This window comes from Sabethes cyaneus, chromosome 2 (genome assembly GCF_943734655.1).
Source record: "Sabethes cyaneus chromosome 2, idSabCyanKW18_F2, whole genome shotgun sequence".
Lineage (NCBI taxonomy): Eukaryota > Metazoa > Arthropoda > Insecta > Diptera > Culicidae > Sabethes > Sabethes cyaneus.
The window spans coordinates 18,677,799-18,698,810 of record NC_071354.1 but is presented as its reverse complement, the minus strand read 5'-3'; the positions used below and the strand labels follow the sequence as shown (position 1 = coordinate 18,698,810).

The window sequence follows — 21,012 nt, the reverse complement described above, 5'->3', positions numbered from 1 at the left end:
TAATAGGAGCATTCTTCGAACAAAAAAAAGAAAATCAATTTGTCCACTTAACACAAAACAGATTAATCTTTATTGGGAATCAAAAAGGAGGAAATTCACTCAGAAACGGTGTTCTCGATGATAAAAGCACGTGCCAGGTTGCGAGCGCACGCCAACCGCAGCAACTTCACCAGATCGTCCGTGCAGTTGTTCAACAAATTGGATGAAAACTTCGCAATCAACACCTGCTGATCGTTATCTTCCTCCTCCATAGCGTCGGCTTTCCTGGATTTAGCACTGGCGGTAGCCTTGAGCTGCTCCTTGCGTTTTTCGATCATCGGCACCAGATCCCATTCCAGATGGTGCAGGATGGTGTACGTTTCCTTGGTTGGAATGACGGGCTCCTTGAACTCGAGCAGCGGGATGGTGTCCGCCAGCAGCGATGGCCAGAAGCTGTGAAATAGGGCGTAGATGATTGAAATACGTTATTTTGATATAATTATGGCAAAACTAGCTGATGAATGTCCGATTTTGCTCGGTGCCACGGCCCTTTTAGTTTCCCAACCACTTGTACTTTCACTGTTCTGATTCAGCAAATAATCTTTCCCCTACCTCTACCTGAACCACGCCACTGAGCAAAACTGATAGCACAGGAACAGGAACTTCCAAAACACTCTCCATGGCAAGTACATATATGTTAACGCTCATACGCCCACTGCCCCGTACCGTGACATGCTCTAATACCGCGCACTTGGTTTAAAGCTGGTGGTTTCCTAGTCGAACATACATAATAGGCCGTATGAATAAAAGAGTTAGAGCAAACTTTCCCATAAGATTCACACGGGAAAAGTAAAGCAAACTGTTTTATTCATACGGCTTAATATTTTCGAAAAAAATTGTTTCATATAATTGTTACATATACTTTTTCATGCTTTTAATCCCTACGATAAAACTGAACCTTGTCGTGGTGTAGGGCTTTTTAACTAATCAGTAAATGAACAGCGGTCACGTTTACTTCTGAATGTGGGTATATATCAAAATACTTTTGTGATTTCAAGTGGGACTTGGGGTAAAAATTTACCAAATGTGATTGTTGCGTTGTTCAGAAAGTGCTTTTATTCCGCTTAAGAATAAGGCCAGCATGGGGATCTCTGACAATAGATGAAGTTTTCTGGGATTCATCCTTATTTATCACAACTGTCACAAATATCTCCGAAAAATGTCGGATTGATTGAGTTGGTCGGGGGCTTAGGGTTAGTAAGGGGATGTAAGCGGGATACCAGATCCGATTGGATGCCGAAGGACCACTCTGTAATGATTACGGGTAATAGCACTTCTTAGGTAGCAGATGGGAAAATTAGGTCAATTCGTGTCGCGTGTTCGAGTTTCGGCTAGGCGGTGCTGCTAGATAGAGTAGGATTTTTGCACTGGCCCCGTGGCTGTCCTGAGCTCTGATGGCCGTCCGCGGGCTCTGTCGATGGGAAGGGGTCGAGTCTTAAAGAGACGTTTAAGCCCAGAGCTTTACAGCACTTTGGTCTCGAGGGTTGGAAGGCGGGCGAGTCTCTATATTTTGAAGCTTCTGTCGACTACCGCGAACGTCCAGCTTGTGCTGCGCTCAATTTACTTTGTATCGTGGGAATGCACTGTGAATACTAAGGGGATGAAAGATTAAATTTGCCCTGATAAGTTGATAACCACTAATGCTCCGAAATTTGTTTTACCTATTGGTTCATTTGTGGTTGTTTGTGTTGGAAAACTGAAAGCGGGCGCCCGGTTGAAGACCGGTGTCAGGCGGGGCTGACGAATTCTCCACTTCTTCACTATACCACATATTGCAACTCGAGTGGTACAAAAAGTCCAAAGCACATTTACAAATTCGATCTATTATTTTTCTTCTCATCATCATCATTATCATCATCATCGTCATCATCATCATTATATTTAAAATATGACATTCCGGCCTTTGGCAGAGAGATCTTAGAGTCAGTTCGTGGAGTCCGCGCAGGGCCGAAACGCCTCCGCCTGTGGGTATAGGCGTGACGGCTATGCTTGGGGCTCTACCTGTGTTTTAGTGGGCGACAGTGCCTGTCTCGTCAGGTAGAACTGATGTTTGAGGTCTTCCTGACACTTTGTTGACATCACAAAAGGGCCCAGCGCAGAGTTTTATACGCTATTAAGCGACCAGTTGGATAACCCGAAAAAAAGGAAAAAAAAAAAAAGGAATATACTTTTTCATGCTTTTAATCATTGTTGACGAAAATGTATATTGTGTTTGGAGATTACTGATTTAATGCCAGGTGTGCGGAATAAGGGCATCTCACGGTACCATGCTTCTAGTACAACACAGCTTGATGATCCACCGTCAGTCCCTATAAAGTGAAACCTTATAGACGGCACTCCGTCTACTGAACTTCGGGTATACTACCAGAACGTTCGTGGACTTAGGACTAAAATTGACGATTTGATTCTGACGGTCACCAAAATTAGGTTGAAAATGTGATAATGTTATTACGAACTTGTTGTACTGACCGAAACCTAGCTGAACAGTTGTGCAACTTTTTGATAATCTTTTTACCGTTTATCATTGCGATCGAGATCATCGCAACAGCAGCAAGACACGTAGCGGAAGAGTGCTGATTAGATTGTTGTATCCAGAGATTTAATCAGCTACGCTGTTCCGACGCCAGCTTGTGATACACATGAGCAGCTATGGGCTGACATTTCAGCCCCTCCTCGCTGCATTAGCTTAGGCCGCTATCTGCCTACCACCCGACCGAAGATACGATTTTATCTCAATATATAATCATTTTAATTCAATTGACTCCATTGTTATACACGCTTAGACGGTAGTGGATCTCGCGATTATTTTCAGAGACTATAATCGGCCCGGTATTATGTGGAAACGTATGGATGATGGAACCCTGCTTTTGATTTTCTACAGTTCAACATATCTGCAGCATGTTCCACGCTGTTGGATGGGTTCAGTTTATCACAAACTAACACAAATTAATCATGTAACTAATAGCAACGCTCGCCTGCTTGATTTGGCACTCGTTGAGCTTGATTTGAAATGTTTTAAGCAAGGTATCCACTGCTACCGCTCGACTCTAGCCACCCAGCGCTTGACATTTCTGCCAGTCTGACAGAACCAGTACAATTCTTGGATATCCCAGTCACTGAGCGTTGCCGTTTCTCTAATTGACTAGCAATTTCTGGAGTCCTCCCCGCCTGTTGATGATGCCCTCGAATAATTCAACTCGGCTATTATATCAGTAATCGATCGTTTTGTTCTTTACCGAAGACAAGCTCGAAAACCTCTTTGGACTAATCAGCATATCCGGCAGTTAAACAAAACCAGCGCTCCTCGGTTCTGCGAAAATACTGTATACTACGATGTCCTATTTCTAAATAGCTCTACAAGCGTGTTAGCACCTTTCCTTACCTTAGGTGGCTTGCCGTCCTAAGACAACGCCTGTTGAACAAAGTTTCTCCATGTACCTTGGTTGAGGGCTACAGCTCTCCAATTCCTCGGATACCGCGTACTCTCCACCAGATCTCGCAACAACTGCTCTAACAATCTTGCAACATGCCCTGCCCATCGAATCCGTCCAGCTTTAGCCATTTTCTGGATACTGGGTTCGCCATAGAGCTGTCATAGTGCGAGTTCAAGGTTCATCCTCCGCCTTCATACTCCGTTCTCCTGTACGCCGCTGAAAATCGTTCTTAGCACTCGTCGTTCGAAAACTCCGAGCACTCGCAGGTCCTCCTCGAGCATTGTCCATGTTTCATGCCCGTAGAGAACAACCGGTCTAATAAGCGTCTTGTACAGGGTTCACTTTGTACGGGGACTTAAGGCCCAGACACAATGCATACGGATTTTACTACGTTGCGGAAATTTGGCTGAAAACCCATGTAAAAATTGCCGCAACGTAGTAAAATCCGTATGCATTGTGTTTGGGGCTTTAGTCTACTCAACCGCAATTGCTTGTGAAGCCCATAGTATGCACGACTTCCGCTGATAATACGCCTCCGAATCTCACGGCTGGTATCATTGTCCGCCGTTATCAGTTAACCAAGGTAGACAAATTTGTCGACTACCGCAAACTCATCGCAGTCAATCAATATACTACTACCCAAGCGACTTCGTTCGGCCTCGGCCAGCATGTACTTTGTTTTAGACGTATTTACCTTTAACCAAATCTTTTCTGCTTCGCGCTTTGGTCTGGTGTACTGTTCAGCCACCGCCACAGATGTTCTGCCGATAATATCCACGTCATCGACAAAGCAGACGAATTGACTATATTTGTTGAAGTTCGTGCGTCGCGTGTTGATATCCGCTCGGTTCATGACACCTTGTAGCGCTGTTGAACAGCAGGCATAAAAGACCACCACCTTGACGAAGCCCTTTGCGTGATGAACTTGACAATTCACCCGAAATCCGAACACAGCACTGTGTACCCTCTATCGTAGATTTAATCAGTTTGATGAGCTTTTTTTCTTCCTGTATGGACTCATCACTGCGACAAGTATCGTTGATCTATTGTGATATCGCCCGGGTGTTTGCTGTATGACCCGCACTGCTTTTTTGCTATAATCGCTATTGAGTAAGCGATATGCTTATTGAATTTCATGCGTGCTTGTGTGTAATTGGATTGTACCCTTCCTTCAATGCATTCTCTTCTTTACCTACCTTGTTCCACATGATAACGCTGTCTCCAATTATAGCTATCCCTGGCACAGCTAACCAGTGCTATAAGGATCTCATTTTTGCACTGTCAATAGGCCTTATAGAATTCAGCATGAAGAAAGGGTTATGAGGGGCCTGAGAATAAACCCATGCTAAAGTCACTTTCACATCGAATGGCCTGATTCTACTAAGATTCGAACCCACGACCATTCGCTTGTCAAAGCAGACTCGGTAACCTTGCGACTGCAAAATCCCTGATGAGCTTCCTGGGGAAACTGTTCTCGTCTATGATTTTCCATAGCTCTTTCCGGTCGATAGTATCATATGCGGCTTTGAAGCCAATAAATGGTGCGCGGGAACTCTGTATTCACGGTCCTTTTGGAGGATTTGCCACAGTGTAAATATATGATCCGTTGTACCTTCGACGAAGCCTGCTTGATAAGTTCCCACAAATCTGTTCGCAATTGGTGATAGTCGGCGGAAAATGATTTGGGACTGCACTTTATAGGCGGCATTGAGAACGGCGATCGCTCGATAGTTCTCAAAGTCCAACTTGTCGCCCTCTTTATAGATCGAGCAGATAACCCTTTCTTTCCACTTCTCCGGTAGCTGTTCTGTATCCCAAATTGTAACAATTACCCTGTGCACACAAACGGCCAGCTTTTCTGGTCCTATTTTAATAAGCTCCGCTCCGATGCCATCTTTCCCAGCTGATTTGTTGTTCTTTAGCTGCATGATAGCCTCCTAAGCTTCATTTTTTTTGAAACTGGTTCTACAATTGATGGAGGGACGGTAGGAAAAAGCAATGAAAAATTTTTTGGAGTGGATGGGAAAGAGCGGTAAGGGGAGGGGGCTTGGTAGCTACGCTTATCAATTAGTCGTTATGACTCCTACCTTTTGTCCAATGCTGGAAGGTGCAATGGGTTGAACCAAGCTATAACATAAGATTATAACCGGATTTGAACTCACAACACCCGCCAGGGCATTAATGCCTGACCGCATTTCAAGGTCAAAGACTAAAAAACACGAGTTTGGCATGATGGCCTCCTTAACTTCGCCTATCTTTGGGGCTGGTACCTCTTCCCCGTTTGTTGCACCGTCGAAATCGCTTTCCCCGCCGCCCTGGTTCTCCGCCTGGGTGCCATTCAGGTGTTCGTCGAAGTGCTGCTTCCACCTATCGGTCACCTCACGATCGTTCGTAATACTGCCAGTCTTATCCCGACACATTTCGGCTCGCGGCAAAAAGCCTTTGCGGGAACCGTTCAGTTTCTGGTAGAACTCTCGCGTTTCCTGAGAACGATGCAGCCGCATATTCCTGCTCTTCCAGGTAGCGCTTTTTCTCCCGAAAGATTTGGTTTTGCTGCAACCGTGCTAGCAGCATTTTCCGAAAATATAACCGTTACCACTACTACGCAGTCCCAAGTTATTTTGGTCGTTTGTAAATACCAAACGTAAAGAAATGGGGCTGCCGGTTGACATGTTCCTTGATGATAGCAGTTCATAGCAGTTCGTTAGCTGAAAAATGCAGTCTGCTGAAAACTTTGAACGTACCTTCCATAAAACACTACTGCCTCGAGTGCTGAAGTTGATGGTGCTCTATGCAATAAACCTAGAAATGTTACCAATTTTAACCTAGCTGAAATCACGCTTCGTCACATTGAAACTGCTAAAATCTACCTTTTCTGCTGGTCCCGATGGGATTCCGTCATGTGCGCTGAAAAGATGTGCCGCTGTATTCATACGTCTAGTATGAACAGAGGTCCACAGAAGAAGGCAGAGCTTTATCCAGTACACGCGGGTAGTTTTTAGCAACTTGCAGGTTGTCTAATTGCCGAATGGTTTAACCGAGGAGCGGCTTTGTCTCGAGGTATAAACCGTCGATGGTTTTGAGCGCACATGTACTACTACTAGTTAATGGTCCGAGTCGATAACCGGACTTCGATAAGAATATGGTCTATTTGGTTCGAGGTTCGTTGGTCAGGTGATCTCCACGTGACTTTGTGAAGCTGCAAAATTGATGCATCACTGGCTGTTATCGTTCGTGTCGGTGTGGAGGCTATGGACCCGATCACCGGTCTATACATAGTTCTTGTCATTGTTTCTCTGCTAGGCAATACCAGTCAGCAAATAGTCCATGACGTAAATATTGCACCACCAGGCGTTTTCCACGATTTTGCCCAAGCAGTTTTCGGGGTTACTCTAAATGTTTCAAATAGGATCAATTGGAACACAATTTTAGATATTGATGATATAAACACAGCCACTACTCTAATATTTTGAACTACGTCATCGATCGACACGTTCCAACAAGAATTGCTTCCGCTCAGAACCAAATAACCTAGCTAGACACATGGCTACGACGTCTCAAATCCGAAAGAAAAGCTGCTCTGACCGAATTTGAGAGAAACAGGATTCTAACCCGCCGCAACCACTATCTGTCGATCAACACGAGATGCAAACACCCGAGTCGTCCTTAGTTACTTTATTATGACTTTTTAAACGCAAGGCGTTCATTCGAGTCCGAGTCTTTCTTGCTTTCGAAGTTACTTGAGTAATGTGGAACGATGACTGAAACAAAATCCTAACTCTTTTTGGAAATATGTCAAACAAGCAGCGGGATAACCGTCTACGGTTGTTTCTAAGTGATAAACGGCGATCGACTAGATCAGACTTGCGGATTGTTTTCGATGCAATTCTTCGATGACAGTTTGACCATTGCACTTCACCGTCGCTGAAGTGATTTACCTGAGCTGCCGTGAAGTTAAAGCTTTGTCGATCCGACTGGAACGTATACCATCAATTTTTCTGAAAAACTGCATCCACGCTGTAGCTGCTCCAATCAATCTTCTCAGCTTATCTGTCAACTCAGATGTCTTTCCATAAGCATGGAAATCAGCACACATGTTACCAATGTGTAAAACCAACATGGCTTTATGCCTAAGCGCTTCAAGACTATCAATCTTTTGACTCTTACGTCCTACGTGATAAATAACTTCGATGACCTGTCACCAACAGATGTGATTTACACTGTTCCTTCCTTTTTCATAAAATAAATGAATAAATGAAGCCGTTTCTCAGGATCATTCACTGCTCATTTAGAATCCCACAAGGCGAGATGGCTGCCTTTAATTTTCCTCATCTACTTCAATAACGTCCACTTCTTGCTTAAAGTTCCGCATCTCTTGTTTGTAGACGACTTTAAGTTGTATTCAAATGCTGGGACCTGTTCGACGCCGCTGTCCTTCAGGAGGATCTTTGCGAAATGTTGTATCGACATCCGATTTTGCTTTATTTCTTGAAAGTTGCCCGCAAGAAAAATACTTGTAATTTCTCTAGAGGTTCGCAACTATTCCCGATTACAAAAGCATATAAAATGAATAATAAAATCAACAATAACCATCCATTTGTGTGAAATCAGGTAATATAGATTGAAAAATATCGATATACGTCAACAAATCAAAATAATACTCACTAGCTCGGTGTAATCTTCGAATCCAGCAGGTTAATTAGCAGCTCAGCAGCTTGCGCAAACGATCGCTCCCGGTAGAATTGACGGAAGTCGTAGTACTTCACCAGGAAAATCAAGCGTGGCGAAACGAACATTTTCGCGCCAATGTTAGCGACGACATCCTCACACAGAATCTCCCCATGGTTGCAATAGTGCTCCAGGAAAATGTTTGCTACCGCCGTCACGTAGAAGCTATCCCGCGAACGAATCGCCCATTCCATGGCATTGCCATAACGCCTGTTCGCCAGGTTTCTCTTTACCAGTACCCTGCAGATTTCAGTTTCCACGGAGGAGAAACCGTGTTTCTTAGCTGCACTAATCAGTTTCATAGCTTGATGCTCGTTCTTGATTGGAATTCTTGCTAAGAGTGCTTCCCTAGCTCCTAAACCTTCCGTACTAGAGAATTCCAGGTAATCTAATCCCGCTTCCCACAAGTAAGCGTTTCGAGACATTAACAGAGATCCAAAATCGTACAGCAACGACTCTCGAAACTTCTTCTCCGCATCCTGTTCATCGTTGCTACCAGTGGAAAGTGTAAGATGACCGCAGTGGTACAGCAGATCCACTAAATGCGTAACGAACCATTTATTATCGCAAATGTTCTGGATATTGTGCAGCACCTGGGGCAGATTATTCTCCATCACGGAGAGTATAATTTTGTCCAAATATTTGTATGTTGGGTTTGATCCTCCCGCACTGATCCACTGCGAAAGCCAACTGTTGGCGAATGTCCCGAGCTCATAATACTTGCATGTTGATTCCGTATAAAACAAATAACCTGGGAAAAACTCATACCAGCAGGATGCATATCGACATTGTTCTGTCCAAGTTCTACGGTCGCCAATCACAAGCTAAAAATACTCTGCATAAATTATGTTAACTCCTCATTGTGGACTTCACATTAATTACCTTAATAATTTCCTCCAGTTCTGGTTCCGATGCTAGAATGCCGGCATCAATCTTTGAGCGAGCATTCGCTGTCCAATACTGCCACTGCGATTTGAACTTCTGCACCGAAAGGCCCCCATAGACACTATAGACCGGCATGGTTTGCAAAACCTGTTCGGCTAGCTCGAAGCAGACACTCTCCGAGTTGGTGTGTAGCTTGAGTAGAGCACGAGCCACATTCAGTTGGCCCTGAACGATCAAGCCTTTAACTACCGGCCAATAATCATCACTGGAATCAACTTCGCGCCCTTGTTGCAGAAGCTCCGTTGCCAGCCGTTCGGCTGTGGGAAAATGGAAACGAACCCAATCCAGCAGATTAGCAACCACTGCATTAGCCGAACTGGTATCAATAATAAGAATTTCCACCAAATGCCAAATACATTCCACGGAATAGAAGATCGTCACATAGTTTTGATACTGTTCGGGATCTCTAAGTTTTGTATTGGTAAGCAGGTCCTGAAGTTTCTCCAAACATGCTCTGATAGCGCTCCGGTAGGTACGCGATATTTTTAAATAGTCTATGGAAGCAGCAGGGGAACTATTTCTTACCAGCTGCAAATTCAGGAAAATGTTGCTACATTCTGAAACCAGACTACGCAGAATAGGTTCGTCCAGAATGAAATTCGACGTCAAATGGTGTACGTTGACGGGAAACGTATTCGGAGGACGCTTGTTGAAGGACTGCAAAAGTTGATTGTTGTAAGCTGTGACAGAGATTTTGTCTTCCGTAATCCAAGCCGCCGTAAGTCCGTGACGCTTAGCAAGATCGCAAGGAATGGTCTAAGGAAAGCCGTGTATTAGAACAAAGCTATTTTCAAAACATGGAATACTTACGAATGTTGAACAATGTTCTCGTGATGCCATCGCTAAAATAACACGATTTCAAGGAGCTGAAAATGAACACAATGGCACGCAATCCACAGGGCGGCGTTTATTATTGAAATCTGCACTGCAACCAGGTTATGTTTACATACGTTTGACAGTTAGCAAGCGGGAACTGGCTACCGGGAAAAATGATTCGTGTATGCACGGTAAAATAAAATTGACAAACTAGGTAAAACATCAAATCTGAAGCGGAAAATTTATAAAGCATTGCAAGCAGATGTCAGTGCGTTTTTTTCGTCCCAGGTTTCACAGTGTTGTGGAGTTCATTTTAATTACTTATTCGCAAGACCCAGAAGCAAAAAACTGCAAAAATGACAAAAATATATGTTGTGCAGAACTGCTATCATTTTTCTGCTTCGGAAAAGTCGAGCATTTCCGGTTTCCGCAAACAAGTAGTACGAATTACAAGTAATAAATCCACTACTGTGTTACCTGACTCATAACAAATATACGTTATATACGGGGGAGAGTCTCGTAACTCACAAACTTTGTGGTTTTTCGTTTAATTGATCATACATTCGAATAGAGCATACAAATATCAACTATATAACATAAGAAATTACATGTTTACTCCAAAAATAAATAAAAGCATGAGAGATTTTAGAATTTCGGAATTAGAGGTTCGTTATGAGTCAGGTAACACAGTAGCAATAAAATTAGGGCTGTGAACCATTTCGCGAAATTTTTAACTTTTTGGTTAAAATTTGACAGTACGATGGTTTTTCGAAAATAACCCTGCTCGGGAGCATGGTTAGTTTTAACCAAGTTCTGAGAGCCAATGAGATATGCCACAGGTGAGGAAAGAGCTTCGATGTGTTTCACTGATTTTTCATTGAATTTTTTTACCAATGTATGGATGTTTAACATATAAGAAATTTGTTTATTCAACCCAAAATGAAATGAGATAAATTTTGTCTATCAAATAGGAGCAAATGAACACCAAAAATTCATCCAATTTTAACCTGGACTGAATAAATAAATTCGCTGTTCTGGAAACATATCTTCATCCTCACCTTATATATGCTCTCATTGAGTAAAACAACTATCAATCTGTCAAATATGAAATGGTTCGCATTCTGAACTGATTTTAACCACTCGAGGAGAAATAACCATCGAACTGTCAAATTTTAACTAAAAAGTTAAAAATTTCGCGAAATGGTTCACAGCCTAGGTTACAAAGGGAATCAAAACAAACCACACAAAAACTTCAAACCAGAGTTGAGATTAGGCGCCGTGCAAAGGTGTATTTATAAACAAAACATTGTGCCTAACAGCTATAGATCTGAAATCCCAATTGATACTCATTGGAAAAGCAGGAGACTTTCGACTGGGAGAAAGAGTGGCAGTAGATTGTGAAAGAGGAGAAAGGAGGAAGGCAAACTTTCCATTTCTATTCTCGCCAATCCATTCCATTCGACTCCATCAATGCACCAAAAATCAAGAATGGCAGAGCTAAATAAAAAAAAATATTGTTATTTTGGCTGTTATTTAGCGAAAATTTTAACTTTTTAGTTAAAATTCGACAGTAGTTCGATCAGTTCGATACTAAAACCGTTAACGTTAAAATCCCGGAGATCAAATAAATTATTAATTTTAAAGTAAACTGGCAGCTCTGGACACAGGACAAAACCTTGCAAAACGTCAAACAAAATAACGACCGAGGGCGAGGAGAGAAAGAGAACCGAACCGACAGCCGACACCAAACTTGAAATCAAAACAAATCCCAACCAGATTGAAATAATTAATTTCTATTCATCGAAAGCGCCAGCAATGACAACAGCCAAAGAAAAATCGGAAAGCGAATCCCTCGAGTGGTCACCGGAAGATGAAGTACAGTTGTTTTTTGCCATGGACGGTCTCAAACCGGTCGGAATCAATCGCCATTTCACCATCGTTTGTATTGCGGACCGGCTTTCGAAGGCACTCAACAGGGAAATCAGCAGTGAAACCATTTGGTCCCATCTGAGAACAATGTACAACCTGAAAGCGTTGGACGAACTAGAGCAACTTCCGTTTCCGAATGAAGAAAGTGATTTTTGCCTCCCGGAGACGGATTTCTCATCCGAAATGAAGCGCAAGTCGATCGAAGAGCCAAACACAGAGGAAGCTAAAAGATCGGATTCAAAATCGGATCCTGCTCAAAAAATTTGTAATAATACATTTATTAGTTTAAAACTGATGTATTAATTTTGCTTTACAATCGCAGCGAAAGACAAAGAGCAGGCGGACAAGGAAAAGGATAAGCCAACTGACAGAGAGAAAGATACTAAACCAACAAAGACCAAAGGCGAAAATGTGGATAATACACCGAAGCGACCGCAAAAGCGCACTCGTGGTTCAATGTCTCTGGAGCCGAACATTGGTAGCCCAGCAAGTACGCCTCCTAATGTACAGATTACCAAAAGAAGACGTATCTAAATGTCCATAATAACTCTAGATGTATGATTAGGAAACTTACTTTAAGTTGCTGAAGCTCTAGCCAAACTAATTATGAAGTCAACTAGCAAAACCATAAAGGAATTTATTTGATCTTTAGGCGCTAGGCTGCAGGCAGTTTTTCTTTCATTGAAAAACTAAATAGTGTGGTGAAGAAAGGTAGCATTCAACTGAAATTGACTTTCGCTTAGGATTCAAACACGCGTCAATGATTTATGCAATTTCAAAAGCAGTTTTTATGCTCAAAACAAAAAGCTTTTGAAATCAATGACGCGTGTTTGAACCTTAAATCCTTACAATGTGAACTAGATGCTGCATTTAGTCCAATAATTGCTACTATAAAAGTTATCTATAAATATTAAGATATCATTTAAAATTCCCAATAATATTGTCGATTGTAGGATCGTAGTAAACTGTATAGCAATAGGTATCCTTGACTCCCTGTAACTAATACTGATTATAAATAAAATTCCATTCCGATTGGGACCACCAAGCAGTGAAGATTGGTTTTCCCATCTACATTTTGGCGACGAAGGAAAAATTTGAAGAAGTAGGTAAAATACGATGGCTAGGCAAATGGTGAGTACAATGTTAGTTCAACATAATTGGTATAATGGAACGCAAGGTTGTTTCCATTGGGTACATGGTATTCCTAGGACTGGTTTCTGGTAACAAATATCATTACTGCTCTAGGCCAGTGTGATAATTTGATTTGAATTACCAGAACATGGAATATAGGTAGCAAGCCTACGTCATGGAATGACAATGAAAATAAGAGATTTTGCAACAAATCTCATGAGCCATGGTCATAGGAGAGCGGTTGCGATTACTGAAGTTGAAGAGGTCAACTTCAGTTGATACTCTTGCTTCGGTAAGCCCTTCCTCGACCGATGGAAGTATGATTTGCAAGATACCAAGATTTATGGATTGATTTTCATAATGAGGTTGAGTATTTTTAAGCAAGATACCAAGAGGTATGGATTGGTTTCCATACTGAGGTTGAGCAGGAAAGAAAAAAAGTAACCCCTGCAAAAGATTCCGTTACAGCAGGATAACTTATAAGTCCGGAAAAAATTCCAGATTATTTTGACATTACTCATCTAGAACTATACGAATATAAAACTTCGGAAAAAAAAAAAAAAAAATTAAATTTACACCTATTTTCAATCCGCAAGTGTATATGGTTAATAGGAGAGAAGGAACTAGATTATATTTGCGGAATATAAAATCTAATATTGTATGTGGCAGAGACGTAAATCATGAAACGAAAATTTTCAGTCGAAGTCCTCTATTTAATCCAAATTTGAATAACTCAGTAAGTTCTTTAATCGGACACGAAAGATGAGAATATTCGTCAAACATTTTCGTTCAGGGAAAAATCGTAAACGATCTAGTGGCCTTCCAACACCACCAGTAAGCGAAGCAACTTATAGAACTAAACGTAGATCGAACTTTCTTAATGATTATGAGTTATACAATGTTAATACAAATTAATTATAAGATTTATAAAAAGAGGGAGAGATTGTAGGATCGTAGTAAACTGTATAGCAATAGGTATCCTTGACTCCCTGTAACTAATACTGATTATAAATAAAATTCCATTCCGATTGGGACCACCAAGCAGTGAAGATTGGTTTTCCCATCTACATCGATATAGTTAGAGTAAGGTATGGACACTCGATTTTGTTAGCATATTCAAGAATATCATTGATGCCCTTAAGAGCTTTGACTGTAGACGGACCCAGCCTATAAAATGCTTATAACTAACAGGTACTTTTGCTTCCAATTTCACTCTAGTAAGACTAACAGGGCCAAATGTACAAGGAAATAGGAATCATCTAAAAGTATACAGAATATAAACCATAACTATCGTCCTAAATGTTGTATTATTCTTTTATTACCGGTCAACGGATCCATTTCGCTTGGAAATGGGGACGATTGGCTCATTCCTGAAGTCATGCCATTTCAGCAAACCTGAAAATTTTCATTAGACAAACAAGCCGTAACGTAACGGCAACTAATACCTAGTCTTATTTTTGCTAAACATTAATAGCAATCTGACCTGAGAAAGCTGGTGAAACAATTTGTTCTTAATTTCTTCGCTTAAAGAAAAAGAAGATAAGAAAGTAAAAGAAGATAAGAGAGGACCGAGTCGTCGTCACCAAGTGCGGCGTCTACCACGAACGCAACGGGGTCAAATTGGGATTCTATTTAATATAACCTTCGCTGATCGCTCATCCGGTTTGAAGCCGACTTGCGTGTATCAAGACGCTCAACGAAGGAGCCACCCCGGTTCTATACTGCTAGAAGTAAATAAAGGCTATCCCTAAAGAACATCGCGACACCAACAAACGACAGGCTACTAACCACAATAGTATATTTTTAGCAGAGCTTAGAGTGAATCTTGAAAGGCTCTTCGCTCTCCCATGGCACTACGATTAACGTCAATTCCGTGTCGTGCGCAAGGCCTAGAGGTATGTGACCCTTCATGTCACCATGAAGGGGTGACCGGGTCTTTTCACAACAGCTACTTTTGCAATGTTGAACAGTAAGTTTAGTGTCCCGTCACCTTGCTACGTCACTTCTAACGTTACAAAAGAGTCAGATATCTCATCTGGTATCGTCACGCTGCATTTGGAACCATCTAGAATGGAATATATCAGCCAAAACAGTTTTGATGATCATTCATATTCAAGTAAAATCTGCCGTTATTCATTTCGCTTAATTGATTCAAACGCTTCCTTGAAATCGATAAACAGATAGTGCATCCGCAAGATATATTAGAGGAATTCATCGACAATTTGTCACAGGGAAAATATTTGGTCAGTTGTAGAGCGCTCCTTTCGAAATTACGTGTGCCTGCGCCGGCATAGGTGTAAGGACAGAACACGGAGAAGTTTGTACGCAAAGTTGGGAGGAGTTCCGCCTCCGCCTCGGTTCATGGGAGCCTCTGCTAATACCACCGATCACTCGGAGAAGAATCTTTATTCTTAGTAAAAACACGCTCCCAGCGGTATCGTTTCTCCCAGCGATAGGGTACCTTTCAACATCTCTCTCTCTCTCTCTCACACACACACACACACACACACACACACACACACACACACACACACACACACACACACACACACACACACACACACACACACACACACACACACACACACACACACACACACACACACATACACACACATACACACACATACACACACATACACACACATACACACACATACACACACACACACACACACACACACAACTATTCGACCGCCACCTAGAAGTAAACATCGACGGTTTTACCTCCAGATGTTTCGCTACTAACTCTGGAATTCCACAAGGTAGCCATCTTGGACCTTTGGTCTTCCTCGTCTACTTCAACGATGTTAACTTCCTTCTTAAATGCTGGCGACTTTCTTTCGCCGACGGCGACGATCTAAAGCTGTATGCTAAAGTTGATAGTCCGTCCAATGCCGCGTTCCTGCAAGAGCAGTTATCGATTTTTCCGAAATGATGCACAGATAATCGCAAGCTGCTAAACTCCGACAAATGTGAAATAATTACATTCTCCAGGAAATTAAACGCTCTCGTCTTCGACTACATGCTATCAGACGTGCCTTTACGCCGCGAAAACTGTGTCAAGGTCTTGGAAATATTGCTCGACTCTAAGCTTGCCTTCAAAAAGCACAACGCATTTATTGGCGATAAGGCCTGAAGGAATCTGGGATTTACCATGCGGTTCGCCAAGAACTTCTACGACATCTATTGTCTCAAAGCTTGCTACTGCGCTCTTTTCCGGTTCAATCTTGAGTACTGCGCTCCAGTGCAGTGTGGAGTCCTTATTACCAAAAAAGGAGTTGACCGAATCGAGTCAGTGCAGCGCAGATTCATACGTTTCACTCTTCGGAAATTGCCCTGGAACGACCTCTTTTAGCTGCCCTGCTATAAACAACGCTGCAGCCTCATCGATCTTGACCTTTTGAACACTCGTCGCGATGTGATGAAAGCAATGGCTGTCGCCGATATGCTGACCTCGACAGTGGATTTCCCATGTCTACTCGCGAACCTTAACAAATACGCTCAAAGTCGTGTTCTACGTAACGGTCTATTTTTGCTTGTAGCGCATCGGCGAACCAACTACAGCACAATCACCGGTCTGCAATGCCATTTCAATCGCTTTATTCCTAGCTTCAACTTAAACGTTAAACGCGAGGTACTGAAAACTCGATTCCTGGCACTAGCACGTAGGTTCTAGCTTAAGTGTATCAGTGGGGCCAAAGGGTCTGTTAATATTTTTATACAAATAAACAATAATCTGTCTTCCAAGTAACATAGGACTGCCTTCTCAAATATGGCTGACGATGAAACATATTTCGAAGCCGAATGGCAGTGATGAGGCCGATAAACCGAAGTGCACTTTTTGACACTTCAATATATTGCCCAACGTACCCCGAGGTAGCGTTTTAGACCCACTAATGTTCAACGTTTCTGTCGCGTCTCTCTGTGGTATAGAAAACAAACTACTCAGAACACCTGTTATTTTTCCTGAGTTTTTCAACAAACGGCTGTTAGATCCAGGCTTCATTCTCGGTTTTTTGCTCAGTAGATACTCAATTGACTACAGCGCCTCTACTAAACAGAATTCGAAAAAGTAGTGTAAAGGGCGATTGTAGATTTTATTATTATCTACACTATTGTTCAAGAAAGTATAGTTCTATCTTTTGTATTTACGGCGCTACCCCGTTAGTAGTCAAATGAGCACTCTTTTTGCTACCAACGGGGTAGCAGCCACATAGCGCCGTAAATACAAACGATAGAACTATACTTTCTTCAACAATAATGTAGATAATAATTAGCTCCACAATCTCCCTTTACACTACTTTTTCGAATTCTCTTTAGTTGAGGCGCTGTAGTCAAATGAGCATCTACTGAGCAAAAAACCGAGAATGAAGCCTGGTTAGATCCCTCTGATATTTAAAGGAAAACGGTAGTGGACTTCAACCGGGCTGAGGTATTAACGAATTAGCTCAAGATAAAACCATCAATAATCTTCAAAATTAATGAATATTCCGGACTGGTCAGCTGCATTCACTAGTAGAGTAAGGAGGGGTAAAAGTGCGATGCAGGTAAAAGTGCAATTCAATGATTTATCGGTGCAGATTCCGAGTAAATTTTCTACATTGGCATGGATGGGTGACTACTTTGACAGCTTGAATCTAACGTAAACTTTGGTTGCTTACGAAGCATAGTTGCTGAGTTATGTGCAAATGCTATTGTGGGGCGGTTTTGGTGTAAATTTGGTGTAATCGTTATACGGCAAATACGATATCAACAGGAGGATATTACTTGTTAAAAATTTCTAGCAGCGTATTACATCACTCACATATCTGTTTTGAAAATACGGTGAAAATAATTTACAAAATATATTTCGCTTTTCCGTAATTTAATCTAACCCCGTCAAGCGCCTAGCGGGGTAAAAGTTCGATTCACGAACGGGGCAAAAGTGCGATTCATGGACGAGGCAAAACTGTATAGCTAATTATATACAGCTTAAGGCAGTATATTACAGATACTAGAAATGAAAGATCTGCAGAAAACTGTGAGCTCTACAGATGTTGCCCGAATAAAAACAATGTGTTTTCGCTAATGAAACAAAAAATACACGTTTGGAAAAGTTTCGATCTAACGGAGGCTGCAATACACCAGCGCAAAATAGAAAAGGTGCAAATTGAGAATATTCTTTACCTAAACATGACGCAGATTGAAGATAATATGGTTTTGTTAGCTACTGCTGGGCCAATTTCATGAATTCTAGCTTCGAACTTTTGCCCCGCGGTATTCGCACTTTTGCCCCGCTAGTGGGGTAAAAGTGCGAATCTGCACTTGATCAGAAGAAAGAAGAATTTATTTTGCAATACACTATTACCGCAGATGATTTATAGTTGAACGTGAAGACACTGAGTTACTGCATCACAATAAAATATATTATGTTGTTGTCCTTCTTTATATCTCACGAAAATTGATGACAACTTCAAACATCGCACTTATGCCCCGCCCTACTCTATACAGAATATTGTTTAATTGAGCGATAATGAAGTCATTAAAACAAATATCAATTTTTATTACGTCTACTACCTATGACATGAAAAAGGTCTCTTAGTTTACCAACAAAGTTTTTATTACAGCCTTATTTAAAGCGCAACCTAATGTGGTTCTTTTAAGACTAGTTACATAAACCGCAAAAAAATTGGGGATATCAATCAAATGATGGCACGTGGCAGCTTACAACAAACATTACAACACTATTGATTTTACAATGTGTAAGATAAAACTAAAACAATATTTTTGTAATTTACTGCACAGCAAGAACTAGTATGGATGGATTGAATCTCGATATTTAAAACGATTAATCTAATAAGCTAGTCATAAGATAAAAAATATATTTTCAAAATGGTCTACAATATTGATTGACAATAAAAATAAATAAATAAATGAACAAGTTTTCAACACTACGTAAGAATGATGCAACTTTCTTTTTAATTTGGTAAACAACAAACAACAATCAATCTACCCTCAAGCAACTTAAAAAAAATATTTGACATAGACATAGACTATCTATTCATTCCTTTGTACTTAAAGACGCAGTGTAAGGTAAGGATTAGTCATCAGCGTCGCAATTTAGAAAAATAAACCGCAAGATTGTTGTATGTTATGAAATATTGACCGCCGTCAAGGCGTTATCGAAAACTCAATACAATTTTCATATTGTTGTTTTCCTTTCTGACTGCCTAGCCAACATCGTCTATTTGGCTCGAGTTATATTTTCCTTCCTATCAGTTGAAGTCGAAACCTTAAATTTATTCCAAATTGTAGGTGCCTACCAACTAACTATAGTAAGTATAGGTAAGAGGCAAAGTTCACCAGAATAACCGCAGACGGTTATGACGACGAAGCAATAGAGAGTAGGCGATAGCAAGCCGTAATATTAATTAACCGTGGGCTTCTGATATGCGACACAACAAATCAAGAGTATAGATTGCGACTAACTAGCGCCAATTCCCAACGGGGCACCCTTGAGGTGAACATCAATGAAAGTCGGCCGAAATTTCTACCAAGACTGATTCTGTCGAACGACGTGGTTCTTTGTCTACACAGGCCAGTTACGACAGAATATTGCGCTACCTCACGTATCGTATTATAATTTATTATAATTCAAAATGTGTACATACTTAATCCATAACGCGATAGGGCGAAGACCTATATTTCGGGATGCCCTATATTGGTACTATTGAAGGAATTCATTAGAGCTAATAGGGCATCCGAATTGAAGGTTTTATATTAATAAATCAAGCTTGAGAACTCATTTAAGCTTGAAAAATATTTATTATTGTTACCACCAGGAACTGTGGACTATTACATTAGAATAATAAGCAATGTACCACGGGAATGATTCACACTATGTTTAAAATTAGTTGTAGGGCCAATGAATCCATCGCTTTAGTAGGAATCCTACATAAACTAGAAACAATGCAGAGTTTACTGAGAAAATAGGAAGGAACGTGATAAAATACTTGTATTGAAAAATTGCAGTCTAAACTGAGGGTCTTATCTATCGTACTGTGTGCGAAGAGCGAACTCAGCTAAAGTCGAGCGATACACAAATAAATCAACTGCGATAGTAACAGGGAGAATAATTATCACTAATTTTACAAGAGAGCTGGAAGCTATGGCCTCTCGATTTCAATGCATATTGAAGAATAATTGTTAATAATCCTTTGAAATAACTGTTCACGCTACATATGCTACAAAAGTTTGCCAATTAATTTTTTTTAATGTAAAATCTCAAATGTGTTCTCTTATGACAAAATTAGGCTTTAAATCGAAATTAATTGACAAAAGGGCAGTTTCCCGTAAAATAGGTAAATGACACATTTGAACCCTTTTTTTTATATAGGGTACTAGTTGACCCGACAAACTTCGTATTGCCACAAATTAAACTGTGTTGTACATAAATCCTGAATCTCGGATGACCTTTATCACAATCTCGAGTTTTGCAAGTTTCTAAGAAGTTCATGGGTGTTTTAATATACAAATTTTCCTCACAGTAAAATAGAAAACAACTTCCCCCATTGCTTAGCCTGATAAAATAAAGCGGAAAGCATTTCAATATTCGCCATCATTACAAACCATTTCGCCGAATACCATTTTGCGGAACACCAATTGTCGGTTGACCATAACGCGGAATATAGAGTTTCACAGAACACCATTTCGCGAAAAACCTTCCGCGGGAAACATGGTACAGTCACGGAAAATCTTTTCGTAGAAAGTACCACTTCGCATGGCTGACCCAACTGAAGGAAAGTAATAGAGGTGATTTCTACGGAGGGCTACCGAACAAAGTTTAAATAATGCTCATGGATACCAGAAGAAGAAAATAAATTAACATGGAAGCACTTTTGGAAACTCAAATGATACAACTCTATTCCATTTGAAGGACTGCTGGTGAGATTGTCCTATTGTTGGCCATATATCTTAATATATTCTATATTCATATAACACATATTGT

At 41.0% G+C, this 21,012-nt stretch overlaps 2 protein-coding genes across 2 annotated transcripts; one reads left to right on the top strand and one right to left on the bottom strand.

Annotated features, from left to right (window-relative positions):
• Positions 1-77: 77 nt before the first annotated feature.
• On the bottom strand, positions 78-10,054 carry LOC128734678 (nuclear pore complex protein Nup75). Its single transcript, XM_053828976.1, has 4 exons — positions 9,957-10,054; positions 9,084-9,902; positions 8,139-9,025; positions 78-432 (listed from the first exon to the last, which is right to left on the bottom strand). The coding sequence occupies exons 1-4, from the start codon at positions 9,984-9,986 to the stop codon at positions 96-98; spliced, it is 2,073 nt and encodes a 690-aa protein (XP_053684951.1). The 5' UTR covers positions 9,987-10,054; the 3' UTR covers positions 78-95.
• A 1,666-nt stretch (positions 10,055-11,720) lies between these two features.
• Positions 11,721-12,881, top strand: LOC128737591 (MRG/MORF4L-binding protein). Its single transcript, XM_053832263.1, has 2 exons — positions 11,721-12,156; positions 12,214-12,881. Exons 1-2 carry the CDS (start codon positions 11,778-11,780, stop codon positions 12,423-12,425), a joined length of 591 nt encoding a protein of 196 aa, XP_053688238.1. The 5' UTR covers positions 11,721-11,777; the 3' UTR covers positions 12,426-12,881.
• Positions 12,882-21,012: the final 8,131 nt, after the last annotated feature.